This window comes from Jaculus jaculus, chromosome 16 (genome assembly GCF_020740685.1).
Source record: "Jaculus jaculus isolate mJacJac1 chromosome 16, mJacJac1.mat.Y.cur, whole genome shotgun sequence".
Classification (NCBI taxonomy): Eukaryota; Metazoa; Chordata; class Mammalia; order Rodentia; family Dipodidae; genus Jaculus; species Jaculus jaculus.
Genome location: NC_059117.1, coordinates 31644272 through 31659958, shown reverse-complemented (window position 1 = coordinate 31659958; position 15687 = coordinate 31644272). Strand labels below are relative to the sequence as shown.

Here is a 15687-nt window from a genome sequence, read left to right as displayed (position 1 = left end):
AATTTTTTATGTTAGATAAGTACCTTAAACTCTGTGTTTCATACCAAAAAGTATTGGAACAAAAATTGAAATGATGTGGACTATTGTCAGAATCATGCTGGGGCAATAGGAAAGAAAGTCTGTAGTCATCCATGATATCCTTAGCAGTTCTAAAAGGACATGGTTAGAAATATTTTTACTTATTCTTCATATTAAAATATTGGTGTTTTGGCTTTTATACACCAACTGCTTAAGAGATGCATTGAAACATCCCTTTGTTACTCAACTCAATTTTTACATTAAAATTTAACTATACAGAGATTAAGGCTAACCATATTGATTCAGTGCATCATCAAAAATCTCAATTAAATTGAATTTTCATCCTTTTTGGCAATCAAGAAAAAGACACAATTCAATCACCATAGTCACTATTTATTACAAAAATGACAGGGAGGAAGTTTATAAGAACAGAAAGAAATCAAATTTCACACCTCTATTTCCAGGAAGTTCTGGCCTGTGTGTGAGGAGTCAGGGTGGATTCGGGGCTTTGTGGCCAAGTAATGGAAGACCACAAGTCCTCAAGCAACTACTCCCTGGTGTGCAGCTTTGGAAAGTTATGTCATTTCTCTCTACCTTCATTGATGAGGTAGGAAATGGGAAAATGGCTTTAACACAACAAATGGTAATCATTACAGAATTCATGGTTTAAAAAATATCTAATATAATTAAAGCATGTTCCATGTTTCCTCATGCAATTAAAATCTAAGTGGAGCCGGGCAGGGTGGTGCACATCTTTAATCCCAGCACTCGGAAGGCAGAGGTAGGAGAATTGCCGTGAGTTCGAGGCCAGTCTGAGACTCCATAGTGAATTCCAGGTCAGCCTAGGCCACAGCGAGACCCTACTTCAAAAAACAAAAAAGCAAAAAATCTAAGTGAAGGTTAAAAACATCAACGATTAGCCATGACCACAGAGAGTAACAAAACAAAGCAAAAGAGAAAGTTACAGATGCATTTAACCTACTAATCTTAAAAGTGAAATGTGAACATGTCTACTATTTTTTTACTTTGGAAAATCATTTTGCAAAGTATAATTTCCTTTTTAGCTATTTCTTAATTCTTATTGTATCCATACACTACTATTTTCCACCATTATGTGTATGTCATCTAACCTTCTATATCATTCTGTGTTATTTATTTATTGCTTTTTTTGAGTTAGGCTCTTCTAGCTCATGCTGACCTGGAATTCACTATGGAATCTTAGGGTGGCCTGGAAATGATGGCGATCATGCTACCTCTGCCTCCCCAGTGTTGGGATTAAAGCCCTACGCCACCATGCCTGGCCTTTCTGGTTTTTGACCCCAAATAATTATCTACTTTATACTCATCTTGAGGGAGTAAATAATACACTGTTTACAATTTACACTAGTCTTATTGTTAAAACAGGCACCAAACATGTACGAAAAGAAAAAAAAAATCTCAAGACAAGCCATTATAATGCTAATGTCTTATCAACCTCTGCCCTATGTGTACAGAAACAGGACTCTTACACAGAAGTACAGTGAACTATGAAGTTCTTTAGGTCTTGATGAATAGTGATAAACCTAACTTTTACTTATGCATCATTGACATCCTAAAATGCTTGGAAGGACCAAGGAAAGAGACCTAGACATCAGTGCTTCTAATATTATTTCAAAGGTCAAACTGAAAAAAAAAATGTCATTCATTCTAAAATAAATTATAAAGTAAATGAAGCTTACTCAGAGTTCAAAATATAGCCATGAGATACTGATTTCATAAGGAATCCCCCCAAATCCTCACTTTTATTTTATAAGTCAATAAACATTGATAAATAATGTAAGAATTGGTAGAGTTCACTACTAAACAAAAATTTTGTGCTAGGTGTACAAGAGTCTGTTTTTAAGCAAATAAGATGATAAAGGCCTGAGAAAATATCTTGCAAAGCAAGGAACACAGGGAAGAAAATGGTACTTTTCTTAAATGTTATAACCTCATGTAAAAATTATATAATATTAGCAGAGACTAGTTATTTATATTAACCTCACATCCATATATTTGTACTTGGTATGCAAGTTACAGATCGTGTCTATAATATAGTCTAATAAAATATGGCAAAATACAATGAGTAATTTATTATTTAAAATTACTATATTTAACTCGTTTGGAGGAGTTGTGTATAAAATATTTTATTGTAAATATTTTTAGTTTTAAAAATGAATTGTAATTAAATGTCCATTTTGTTTAATTAAAACATGTAAACTTTAAATTTTAAATTTAAGACACTAGGTAACTTTGTAAATCAGGTTGTTTCTGAACCCAAAGGCCTTGTTTGTCCCACACCAAGTACTAGGATCATGGCAATATACCACCATATATAGCAAGTCTTGTTTTTGACTATCTTGGACAAGTATTTGAAATATATATGAAGCTATAGTAATGTTTTCTTTTTCCTCTGCAGACACAAAATGAAAACATTTCCTCATATAAAATAATTGGATATTCAAATAGGTTAGCATAAAGAATTTGGGGATTTTGGGCTAGAGTGATGGCTTGGTGGTTAATGTGCTTGCCTGGGAAGCCTAAGGACTGATATTCTACTCTCCAGATCCCAAGTTAGGCAGATACATAAAGGTGATGCAAGAGCAAGGTTATACATGCCCTCTAAGAGGCACAAGCATCTGGAGTTTCATTTCAGTGGCTAAGGCCCTGGCACACCAATTTCTCTCTTTCTCTGTCTGTATGTCTGTCTTTTTCTCTTTCTGTCTCTTGCTTTTTATAAAATAAAATAATAATAATTTTAAAAAGAATTCTTGGATTTAGATGCATTTTTCCTAGAGTAATTTAAACAACTTGCATCTCAAATTATTAACTACATTTAAAATATTTTCAAAACTTATTATCAATCATCTATAATATTTTAAAATATTTGTGTCAGCTTTTCCACATAAAATTTCCTTGAGCTTTTTATTATATTATTATTTTGAATATTCACACTATGAGATCTTTCCATAAAGAAGAATATCTACTTATTTTTCAAAGATTCTTTTAGGCAGAAGAGAGCTGTCTATGTTCACATGACATTCTGATAAATATAGTGAGCACATGCATATTCCTTAGAAATACAGCACTGGCCCTTCTAGGCCCATAGTTATTCTCAGTAGCAAGTGGATTGGGGACCATGAACATGCAGCAGACACTCTAAATGAGATGGGAAGTTCCCATCCCCTACTAGTGAATCCATGAGCTTAAAAATGGAAGAGTGTAGAGGTCTCTTGAAGAAGCAAAGCAAGTTTTAACAGGTACTTACCCAAGGTTTGCACTCGTACATTCACAATTTCCTTCAACCAAACATCCCTGTCTTAATCACAATGAAACTCCCCCTCTGTGTCCCCATGTGTCAGGCTTAGGCTCATGTCACGGTGCAGATGCCCTGACAGAGAAGGTCAGAGACAAAGACACATTTGCTACCTTGATGTGCTCCTGGAGCTGAGCCTGGTGCTGCCTTGTCAAATTCTCATGCTGCTTCTGAAACTCTGCTATCAGGAGTTGTTTCTGGATTTGCTGTTGCTGCTGGATAAGAAGTAACTCTTGCTGCAGTTGCTTCTCACGGATGACAGGGTCCACCACGGGCATCATCATCCTGAGGTCTGTCCTTAGGTCTAAAGGTGAGATGGGCTCCAAGCCCACAGGAACCTCCGATTTTACATCCACTGCAGAGCCAGGAATGGAGACAGAGAGTCAAGAACAGAGGTTTGGAAATTTGTACAATGATTTGTAAACAAGCCCAAACCAAAGTACACCATGGCCTGTAAAACACATTTATAGAACAATGGGCCTAGTCATTTCTTTGCAAATGATGATGAAATATCTTTTGTATACCAGTTTTGATAAATGACCCATGTGGTAATTTTCACTCAGTAATCTGTACTCTATCACAAATCATCTACAATTCTCTTGTTCAAAGAGAATAGATTCAACTAACTATTCACTGATTTTTTTTAAAAGCCATTTGTAAACATTTTTGATTGGACAATTTACCACATTTAAGTCAACTGAGATCGAGAAATGGAACATACAGAAAAGATGTCCTCATATAAGTGTGAGATTCTGCCACAACACACAAATCTGTACGTCAATAATTACTTTGCTGTAAGTCAGAAGATACATTCGACCTTAGAAAATAAGGTGTGTAATGTAATACATCTGTACCATTATTACACCTGGCAAAAGACACAAATCTGTATCCAAAATGTGAAAAATGGGTTAATCATAACACTGGTGCCATTAAGAAGTTAAGATAGCCAAGTTTCTAAGTGCTGGTTTTACATAGTAATCATTTACATGGTGGACTCGTCATTCTTAAAGTAAACAAGGCCAAAGAAGTCTGAGGAAAGTTAAGTATTTAGTCAAACCACTGGAGGAAGAAAGACTTGATGATCTCAGCGTAAGTATGGAAGATAACATCTAAATTTATAAATGAATTAGATAATGAGCATAGAGGGCTAAGAGCAGCTTGAGTAGGTAAGGACGTGTCCTCCTGAAGGAATAGTTTAAGCAGGAAGTGCACAAGGACATTCAGGTGAACCACTTGTCTACAGATGCTGTCCATTCTGGCCCATGCCCATGCCAATCTATTCCTTGAACATACTGAGGGTGACAATTATTCACAGAAAGCAGGACAGTAATATAATGAAATAAAACAGGTGAAGGAACAGACCACAGGGGATGAAGAAAGGAGAGTGGACAGTGTGGCTTTTTAAAGAAGTGAGCCACTTCTGACTTCCAAGCAGATACTGGTTTGAAAAAGAAGAAAAAAACTCAGACCCGGCACAGACAGAAATAACCAAAATTTTTAATTGTAAGAGTATTCAAAACAATTAAATATTTGTAAAATCTAGCAAAACACTTCAACATGTCAACTATGGCATGAAGGCTGCTTGGTTTCAACTTTTGCTCTGAAATCAAAATACCTGTTACCATTCTTTGTAAGCCCGAGAAAGGTATTATTTCTACCATGTCTCTGTTCCCCCACCTACAGAAATGAGATAATTACATGAACAATGATAACAATAAAACACTCAAGACAGCTTCCTTTTACTTTTTGGAATTTATCCATATATTTATGGAATACATCAAGCCGAGTAATGAAATGAAATGAAATTATATGATCAAATTTGGAAATAAATTGGTATATGAATTTTATTAATTATCAGGAAATAAAACCACTAAAATATCTAGAAAAATAAAACATTCAACTCAGAAACTAAAAATCATCTTCACTGCTAAATAATATATATTATAAATAAAAATAAAACATCATGCATATGGATGTGTGTATCTGTACATAGTTCCCTGGTGTGTAAGTTAAGATGATGATCAAATTATTTATTGTACATAGTACTACCGATCTGTATAAAATCCACAAAATCAGTGTGGTTATATGTATCAAGAAATGTTTAATATTTCTATAATTTGAATGAAATTTGCATTTCTAGAAATAAATAGTATAGAGATAATACTAATGGAGAAAAATGACTCAATGTCATATTTTTTATTGGAATATGATTCTTGTTACCATGAAATCACCAACTACAATGAAATTTCTAACTGAAATTCGTCATATCTATTAAGTATAAAAATATGTAATCACAAAAATCATGTTTATGGGAACATTAAAATGTTGTTACAGGGCTGGAGAGATGGCTCAGCAGTTAAAAGCAGCACTTGCCTACAAAGCCTGAAGGCCTGGGTTCAATTCTCCAGCACCCATGTAAACCCAGATGTACACAGTGGTACATTCACCTGGAGTTTGTTTGCCGGGACAAGAGGCATTGATGTGCCCTTTCTTTCCTCCATCCTCCCCTACCTTTCTGTCTGTCTGTCTGCCTCTCTCTCTGCTTACAAACAAATAAAAACAATCTTTTAAAAATGTTATAATGCTAAGTACAAAAAGCAACAATAAAGTGACATTATATTAGGATTACAATTTGAACTATATAAACATAATTAATTTAGTCAATATATATTAACACTGACCCCTTTAAAATCGGCTTCATTCTAGACATTGAAGTTTAGTAGTAAGAAAATGAAGAAAAATTGCAGCCCTCATGAACATATATCCACCTCATGCTTTTAATATTACTAGTTGGTAAATTCTAATGCAAAAAAATTGAGATAGGTAAGTACTAAGATAGATGAAAGTTGTGCTTATGACTAAAATATGAATGCTTTGCCAATTCTGCTTTTCTGTATCTTTTTTTTTTTTCAAATTGCAATGGATACTCTGTGTATTCCTACTGAAGATTATAGTTTGGGAATTACAGAGTTTCTATTCCTTGTAGCTTTAAGAGTTATTTTCAGTGTGTTGAGAAAACCTGACTCTTCTCCTTTCTACCCATGCTAAGACCTCACACATAAATAGCTTTTCATGTCATTTAAATTGCACCACATGCAACCATGAGTGCAAGCATTTAGAGTTTTAATTTGCTGTGCTAAACATTGGTTATTTTTAACATATTGATCAAAAAATGTAGTGGTAGTACTGCATGTGACTTTAATGAGGATGGGAATGTGATATATTTATAAACTATGGTTTGACAGACAGTGTCTTCTAGGACATGACATATGAAGAAATAAAATAACTGGGACAAGTTTGAAAACTAAGGAAGATGTTCTGCACGGTCTTTCATCAATAATGCTCAGTGTCTAACATCCAGGCAAGAATCTGGAGTAATATTAGATTTTGAGCATTAAATTAAACAGCTGGCATCATTCCAACAAAAAAGCAATGGATGCTAATGATACATTTCATATTTACATTAAAATGCCCAAAATATAGTCTTCTGTTTTTTTCATTGAAATCCCAATAAACAAAGGTAAGACTCTAATCCTATAAATATAAAATATAAAAATTCAAAAGACCTGATGTGTCCTCTTACTGGTATCCCTTTTAGTCTGAAAGTGTAAACATGAAACCTTAAGATATTTTCAAGTAAACAAACAAACAAAAAATGGTAAAGGAACAAAAGTTCCACAATTCTCAGAAACAGTTATTGTAAACCTCAAAGGGTAATTTGACTTCTTAACCTACTATCCCAACAGAAATGATTGTGTCTAACTGCTTGCCTTTGTTCACAGACTAATCACTAAATTGTGAAAAATCACCCTCAACTTACAAAAACTGCTCTTGATTATAAATAATTGCCCAAGACTGAGAGAAAGCGGCAGGCAAGATCCCAGTCTTTCATCCAATTTATTCAGCAGCAATCCACATTCCATTTGTCTAGACTAAATATAGCAGCGTTTATACAAGAAATCAATAGTGCTTGCAGAGAGGAGAGCAAAGGCATGAATATTTCATCAAACTCAGAGAGAAGTGGCAATCAGCAGTGGCAGCTCTGGCGAGGTCATCTTTGGCCTGCTGGAGTAGTTCCTGTTACTTGGACAATGGCTCATCTCAGTCTAATCACAGTAGTATCACCGACATTCTTTCTATTTTTAGTGCTAATTGCATTGTGGGTGACAAAGACTCATCGTATTCCAAAAGGAATGTTGAGTTTTTCTTACATCTCTGCTGACAGGCTAATAAGTTTCCTTGGGAACAATAGTAACACAAGACTGAAGCTGAGTTTTAATAAGTGACAGTCACGTCTGCATCGCATAATGTGAATACAAGGGTACAGCCTCTAGCTTCTATACTATCATAACTGAAGACAATCCACTTACAAGAAAAACCAACCATCACTTTTAGTAGTGGACAAACAGAATCATCTCTGTTTATGGCATTCCTTCCTTGGGAAGATAAAAAACTCTTCCCAGTTTCTCAGAACACATTGACAGTGACACATAACTCAGAAGGAAGTTAATAATCAAGGAAGTGGTTTTTTTTTTTTTTTTTTTCTGACCAGATTTCAACCCTTCATAGCACAAGTAAGAAAGAACCATAATCTAAGTAGCTTTATTTGGACATGTCATCACTGTCTGAAATTACAAATACACTTAAACATAATATTCTGCATCTTCCTTATATAATAAACACCGAGATTGTACATTTTTTTGCATATACATTAACTGGTCTTAATTACTGCTTGATGCAAGGTGACATCATTCATACTGTGTTCAGGGTCTTTCATAGCTTTTGAAAGTTACTACGCTAATGTTGATCAGCACATGCAAACTTTTTGAATCAATTTAGTTTCTCATGAGCTTGTTATTGAAATTCTTTATTCAAACCTCAAACTAAAATCCCAGATCATTTCGTTGTTCATAATACTTATGTGAGAAATGCATATACGCATGCAATTTACTTAAATTTCCAGGAGAAATATATGGGAGGTTTGGTCAGTGCTAAAGCAATTCATTCAGAGGACTAAGGTCAGATCTAGTAGCCAAAATATTTCATTAAGTCTTCCTTTTGGATGCTGTAAATCTAGCAGAGCAAAGGAAGGAAGGTTTCATGGTTCAAAAGGACCCAGGTTGATACTTTATCAATGATCACTTTTTTGGATGTTTTAAGTGAATAATTTGTAAATCCCAGGAGTCAAAACTTTTTGTGAACACAAGATTTGTTGATGTTCAATGAACACTATAGCTGAAGACTGTACCATTCTCAAAGTAGCAGAGTTCTTACCCAAAATCACAGCACAGATACGTTTTTCCCACCAATTTATGGGGGTAAATTATTTACCTAAGTTTTATACTCAAAATTTGCTATAAACATAAGAGCCATGTTTAACACTCTCAGTATTTATAATTATGTTGGCCCATAACTTAGGAGTATGCTAACAATGCTGGCCAGGATACCTTATAATTAGATTCTGTATACAAAGGAATGATTGCTTACAACCAGGATTCAATGGATGCAGGCTAATACTCTACATTTAGGAAGCAACAAATGTTGTTCTGATCATCTAGTCTGATTTTTCTATTCCTGTCATGTGCAGAAATCTGTGAGAGTTAGCTCTGATGATGACTGTTCACTGGGAAAAGCTATCTGTTGTGATGCTTCCTTGTTTTAACATCATTCAAATAAATAATTAATATCAATATATTAAAGTGTGAAACTGATTGTGGAATGGTTGTATCACACAATGTAATCAGGGCTTCTTCAAAATGTGATCCGTGGCTGACGAAGTGGCTCAGTGGTTAAAGGCACTTGCTTGCAAAGCCTACTGGCCAGGGTTTGATTCCTGACTACACACAAAGCCAAATGCACAAATTGTCACAAACATATGGAGTTTATTTTCAGTGGTAAGAGACCCTGACATGCCCACAGTGTCTCTCTTTTTCTCAAATAAATCAGTTAAAAATATATGAACCTAAACAATAGCCCAAGTAGACATCTACTATTAACCTTCCCATAGTTAGTACAGATGTTCATCAGTGCCATGGAAAACTGGTTCTATTAAAACACACCAACATGTATCCTTATGATCATAAAACATTTAACCTGGTCAGTACTGAGAAGTGCACTGGTGCTTATCGGATCATGCCAGAGAGATTGCTTTCTCTCTATGTTGAGAGACTGTCTTATTGTTTCTCGACTTTTTGGTGTGAACCAAAACTAAGAACGAAAAAGTTATGATAGACCAGATATCAATAAGAAGGCTACTGGATTGAAAGTCACTGTAAATTAGGAATTTTTAAATGCACATATGCAATTCTACTGGCCAACTGATTAGCTAATCTACGAGCAGCTTTTGTTGTGAGCATTCCTGGGCAGAAACTGAAGAGTTCTTGAGGTTTGGCTGAAAGAAAATCCATGAATAGCACACAGTTGTCTTTTTCGGGAGCATACCAGCTCAGGGTGGGATGTCAGCCCTACCCTGAAGATCCGTGGACAATTAGCTCTGCTACAGTCCTGCCTTTTGAGGATTCTAGCTCTACTACTCCTTCCTTTGCCACCACATATGTTGATTGTCTTATAAAGACTCCTGAAGGAGCCAGAGTTTACCGTTCAGACCGCACATTCCCTTCTGATCCTGAGTCTGTCCTTGTGCCCTGATGTTTAGCCATCATGAGATGTGATACAGAGGGAGGAGGCTGGGCTCCTGACTGGGACATGAGCCCCTGAGCCTGCTTACAGAGCAAGGATACTAGAAGAGGGAAAGAACATGGAAAGCGGGTGTGTGATCATGACGGGAATGGGCTGAGAATTGTCAGGGGAAACTTCTTGGTATCTGAGACTCTGTGGTGTTTCATCACACTTTTATACGTGAAAGGTGGAAATGAGGCCAACATAGTTGTTCAATGTGGCTGGCTGGAAAGGGGCCTGTGAATTAGGTGGCTCCACTGTCCAGAGAAGACCGTGACTGAGCTTTCTCAGTTTCTTTTTAAAAATTTTTTGTTTAATTTTATTTATTTATTTGAGAGCGACAGACAGAGAGAGAAAGAGGCAGATAGAGAGAGAGAATGGGCACGCCAGGGCTTCCAGCCTCTGCAAACGAACTCCAGACGCGTGCGCCCCCTTGTGCATCTGGCTGACGTGGGTCCTGGGGAATCAAGCCTTGAACCAGGGTCCTTAGGCTTCAAAGGCAAGTGCTTAACCGCTAAGCCATCTCTCCAGCCTGCTTTCTCAGTTTCTTAAGATGTTGCTGTCTTGCTCTTCAGCTGCAGTGTTGCAGAATACCCCCATTCTAGATCCCCATGGTCTGCAAGTAAGGTTGGGGATACCTACAAACATTTTTAACAAGTCCAGTTTTCAACTGCTTTTTCCCCATCCATTTTATGTGTTATGGATTGGGTCTAGTGAAACACTGCTTTTCCATCAAAATTCACCTCAGTCAGCTTTCCCACTGCCTCTCTAGGATGGCGTACAGGCTGAGCCACAGCCTCTAATGGCCATGGCCCTTGTACTAGGTTTCCAGTGCTGATGTCTTATTCCTGTATCGGTTTTGTTTAGCATGTATAGTTTGGCTACATGCTATTCATCTACTAAACATAATGTAAATAAAAATGAGAAGTATGCCATGATCTTTCCTTGCCAGAATTCACAAACAAGTCTGTTTCAGATGGGGTCAGGGAGAGCAGAGTATGGTGGTCAGGCAAGTGTTGAGCACGTGATGAGCACTCCCGTCTCACCTTCAAACAATACGCCATGCTCATCTGGTGTAAGGAGTAAGTGAGCATACAATAAGCCTTCCTTATCTTCTTTTGTGAGTGATAACCGAAATCAGATGTTTTAAAGAGAAAGGATAAAAGTGGTGCATGTGGTGAGAGTGGAAAACGTGGAAGGGAGAGGCTGACCACAGAGAGAGCCTCCCCCACCCCTGCTGCCTCCTTTCTTTCTGTAGTTATCGGTCAGACTAACGAATTAAAATGGTGAAATCTGGGGACAGTAAGGGTAGGAAACAGCAGAGATCTCTTCATGAAGAACTCACAGGCTATGGTATATTCATAGAGGAACAGAAGTGTTTCTTCCACAGAATAAAAAAAAAATAGTTTAAATTATCTTGATATCTCCCTTCTCTGTTGCAACCAACTCGCACTCCGGCTTTTAGTACTGATTCGAGTGTAAAGAAGTTCAGTGTGCACAGTTCCTTTATGTTTACTCTTTTTTTAAAAAAAAATTTTTTGTTCATTATTTATTTATTTATTTGAGAGCGACAGACACAGAGAGAAAGACACATAGAGGGAGAGAGAGAGAACGGGTGCGCCAGGGCTTCCAGCCTCTGCAAACGAACTCCAGACACATGCGCCCCCTTGTGCATCTGGCTAACGTGGGACCTGGGGAACCGAGCCTCGAACCGGGGTCCTTAGGCTTCACAGGCAAGCACTTAACCACTAAGCCATCTCTCCAGCCCATGTTTACTCTTCTTATTCCATGGGTTACATCTCAGCATCAGCTCATGGAAAACAGGGCCACGCCTGACGCCTGTTGTCACTCTGTTTGCTTCCTGCAAGACTCTGCAGACCAGCTCTTAAATGTCTCCTCTCTATTTTAACACTCTTGTGGTCCTCTTTCCTGGAAAGCTCTAAGCCTGGGACTTCACTTGCTGTCAGTGACAATTCTATGCCAACATGGATTTCTCATATTGGGGTCCCTGTGTACAGGTACCGCCACCACTCCGCATCCCACTCTCCTTTGCTCATGTCCCAGTATTCCCTGTCTCAAATGTTGCACCCACAGAAGAAAGCTGAGGAGACATGTGCTTATTCTCCTCTTGACTGACCATATTCAATCACAAGAATGAAATATTATGCTCTTAAGGCTTTTTTAAAGTTATCAAAACATTTCTTTTTTTTTGGGGGGGGGGGTCAAGGTAGGATCTTGATCTATCCCAGGCTGACCTGGAATTCACTATGTAGCCTCAGGGTGGCCTTGAACTCATGGTGATCTACCTCTGCCTCCTGAGTTCTGGTATTAACGGAGTTTGCCACCACACCTGGCTTAAGTTATCACAGCCTTTCTACAACCCCTGTCCCTTTCACTATAGCAGCGTTCATTCCTTGTCTCTCTGGCACATGTTGGGTGCCTTGTTCTGTCACTGCAGGCACTGAAAACATAGTAAGGCCCCTGTGCATACCTGAAATGAATGAATGAAAGATGAAACTCTAAAGAACATAGTTAAAATAAAATCAAATCTGAATGTTTATATGCCCTATTAAAATTCTAAAGCTGGACTACAGAGATGGCTTAGACATTAAGGGGCTTGCCAGCAAAACCAAAGGACCTGGGTTGCACTCTCCAGTACCCACTTAAAGCTAGATGCATAAGGTGGCACACACATCTGGAGTTCATTTGCAATGGCTAGAGTCCCTGGTGCACCCATTCTCTCTCTCTATCTCCCTATCTCTCAATAAATAAATAAAATATTTTAAAAAATTCTATAGTAACAATGTTTCACTGAATTCCACATATATTATACTTCATTGCTCAAACTCTTGATAGGGGAGTAGTATCAATTTTCCTGGAAAGAGTGAACAAGTATCTGAAAGTGATCTCAATTTCTTTTTTCCATACAAGGTATCATTTTTCTCTCTCTCTCTCTTCTCTTTATTTGTTTTTCAAAGTAGGGTTTCACTCTAGCCCAGGCTGACCTGGAATTTACTATAGTCAGGGTTGCATTGATCTCATGGCAATCTTCCTACTTCTCCTCGGGAGTGCTGGGATTAAAGGCATGAGCCACCATATCCAGCTCATTTTACATTGCTTAGACCCCAATACATCTCCCATATTTGTTTATTTTTATTTTTGGCGCGCATGCATGCGTACTCATCTTCACGTTTGTGGCTGCAGGAGCACACATGCCACAGTGTGCATGTGGAAGCCACAGGACGACTCTAAGGTATGGGGTATTGCCTTCCAGCTAGCTTGACGCAGGGTCTCTAGTTCACTGCTTCATTTGTCAGGCTGACCGGCCTGTGAGTTTCCAGAAGGTACATCTCTCTGAGCCTTTCTTCTTGTGCTAGGTAGGATGAGTTACATCTCCTCCTACCCATCTGTTTTTTAGTCTTTATTTTTTAAATCATGGGTGTTGGGGATTTGAACTCTGGTACTCACATTTGTGCAGCAAGAACATGATCAAGGGCTTGAGAGATGGCTTAGTGGTTAAGGGTCTTGCCTTCAAAGTCTAAAGACCCAGGTTCCATTCCCTAGTACCCACATAAGCCAGATGCACAAGGTGGCACATGTGTCTGGAGTTTGTTTGCGGTGGCTAGAGGCCCTGGCACACATATTCTCTCTATCTGTCTCCCCCCCCCTTCCCTCCCATGCTCTCTCAAGAAAATAAGTAAAATATACATCAAGATCAACTATGCCTTCTCCTCAGCCCTCCATGAATTTATTAAAATGCAATGTACTAACAAGTGAAAGTCATGACATTAGGGAATGACAACACAGAGGAAAATATAATTTGCCTGCTTGTTTGTTACTTATGACATGTCCTGAATTATTGAAGCAAAAATATCTAATTCATGAATAACAACCCCATTTTTGATTAAACCAAACCTGGCAAACTATTAACTAAAAATTGATTTTTAAGCATCCATTTTTATTTTTTAATATTTAATTTAATTTATTTATTTGAGATAGAAATAGTCAGGGAGAGAAGGGGAGGGAGAGAGAGAATGAATGGGTATTCCAGGGCCTCCAGCCACTGAAAACAAACTCCAAACATGTGTGCCCCCTTGATCATTTGGCTTATGTGGGTTCTGGTGAATCGAACCTAGGTCCTTTGGCTTTGCAGGAAAGTGCCTTAACTGCTAAGACATCTCTCCAGCCCTAAGTGTCCATTTTTAAATAAACAGAATCAAATTGATAAGTATTAAAGATAAATCATCATAAAATCATTTAGTCAATTTTTTTTGAAATTTTATCTAAGATAACCATCAGTTAATTACTTTAAAAAAAAGTGTTAAATATGGGCTGGAGAGATGGCTTAGTGTTTAAGGTGCTTGCCTGAAAAGTCAAAGGACCCAGGTTCGATTCCCCAGGACCCATGTAAGCCAGGTGCACAAAGCAGCACCTACTGGAGGACCTGGCATGCCCATTCTTTAGTCTCTTTCTTCTCTAAATAAATAAACAAAAATTAAATATTTTCAAACAAAAATGCTAAATATTTATTGTTCAAAGCTCTTCATTAGAATGTAAAACCTTGGAAGGCAAATTCCTTTTCTGGAAAATTAAATTAATAAATTTGTGTTTACCTAACCAAAAAAAAAAAAAAAATCTTAGAAAACAAAACTGCCCCAATACCATTATAGTCATGCCAATATTTTCAAGATGAGTTTCCACTACTGTTATTTATTACAGTATCTCCATAGAGTAAAAGTAATTATGAAACCATCAATGATCCAAAGGAAAATTATTTTATAAGAATTATTTGAATGGTTTAGTCCTGAAATACAAATCTCCCTCCCAGTGATGTTGTTTAGTCATACATATCTCCAGTTTCTTAAAGTGAACTAATAAATGGCATAAATGAAAAGAAAATAAATTCAAAAGGAAATCTGGGCTTTGATTTACTATTCTCTTATTTCCCTGGGGTTTGAACAGGAAACAAAAATAACCACAAATGACTAAAATATCAGTAGGCCTTGAAATATCAACATTTAAGTTAAAGCAGGCTAACTTTTTAATCAAAGGCTTTACTATTTTGGTTTACTTAATTCAAGCTCCCACTCTGCAAATATTCTTTTGAATTAAGCAGTCATAACAAACCATAACACAAACCTGAATTGCCAACTAATTTGTAATACCCGCTTAGTTCTAAAGTATTGCAATGTTTGCTAGTTCTTTACTACTTGAGAACTAAGTAAAAGCTTAACAGAGCTTCTGGGGCCATGGAAACAAAATAAACCCATTTATTTTACTTTTAAGGAAACAAGCACTAAGAAACTTGTGTACATAATTTTGTACTTTGGTTTAAATTTTTAATCTGTTATAATTACATCTGAAAAGTAAATCTAGAGTATATTCATTGATTTTTTAATTTTCTTCTCAAAAACAAAACATTGCGTTATTTGGTCAGGCAGCCATGGGTAAAAATCCTCCTCTGGTACTTGGAATCAGTCGACTTCAAAAGGAACTATGAGCAAGATGGGGCAAAGTTAGCTTTCCTCATGCTTCTGTCCAAGTTACACTTTATTCTAAGTTACAAGCAGATATCAGCTTACTGATATTTGAAAATAGCTCCAAACATCTTTGCTTTTGTGGAATTGTTATATTCAAAGCAGAGAATTATGTGGTAA

At 37.0% G+C, this 15687-nt stretch overlaps 1 protein-coding gene across 17 annotated transcripts in view; it reads right to left on the bottom strand.

The window, feature by feature from the left end:
• The window catches only part of Hdac9 (histone deacetylase 9), a 915786-nt gene that overhangs the window by 400232 nt on the left and 499867 nt on the right, over positions 1-15687 (bottom strand). For all 17 annotated transcript variants that reach the window (XM_045135730.1, XM_045135719.1, XM_045135721.1 and 14 more), the window contains one exon: positions 3466-3707. In XM_045135730.1, the coding sequence (XP_044991665.1) occupies positions 3466-3707 (242 nt within the window). The remainder of the gene's footprint in view (positions 1-3465; positions 3708-15687) is intronic.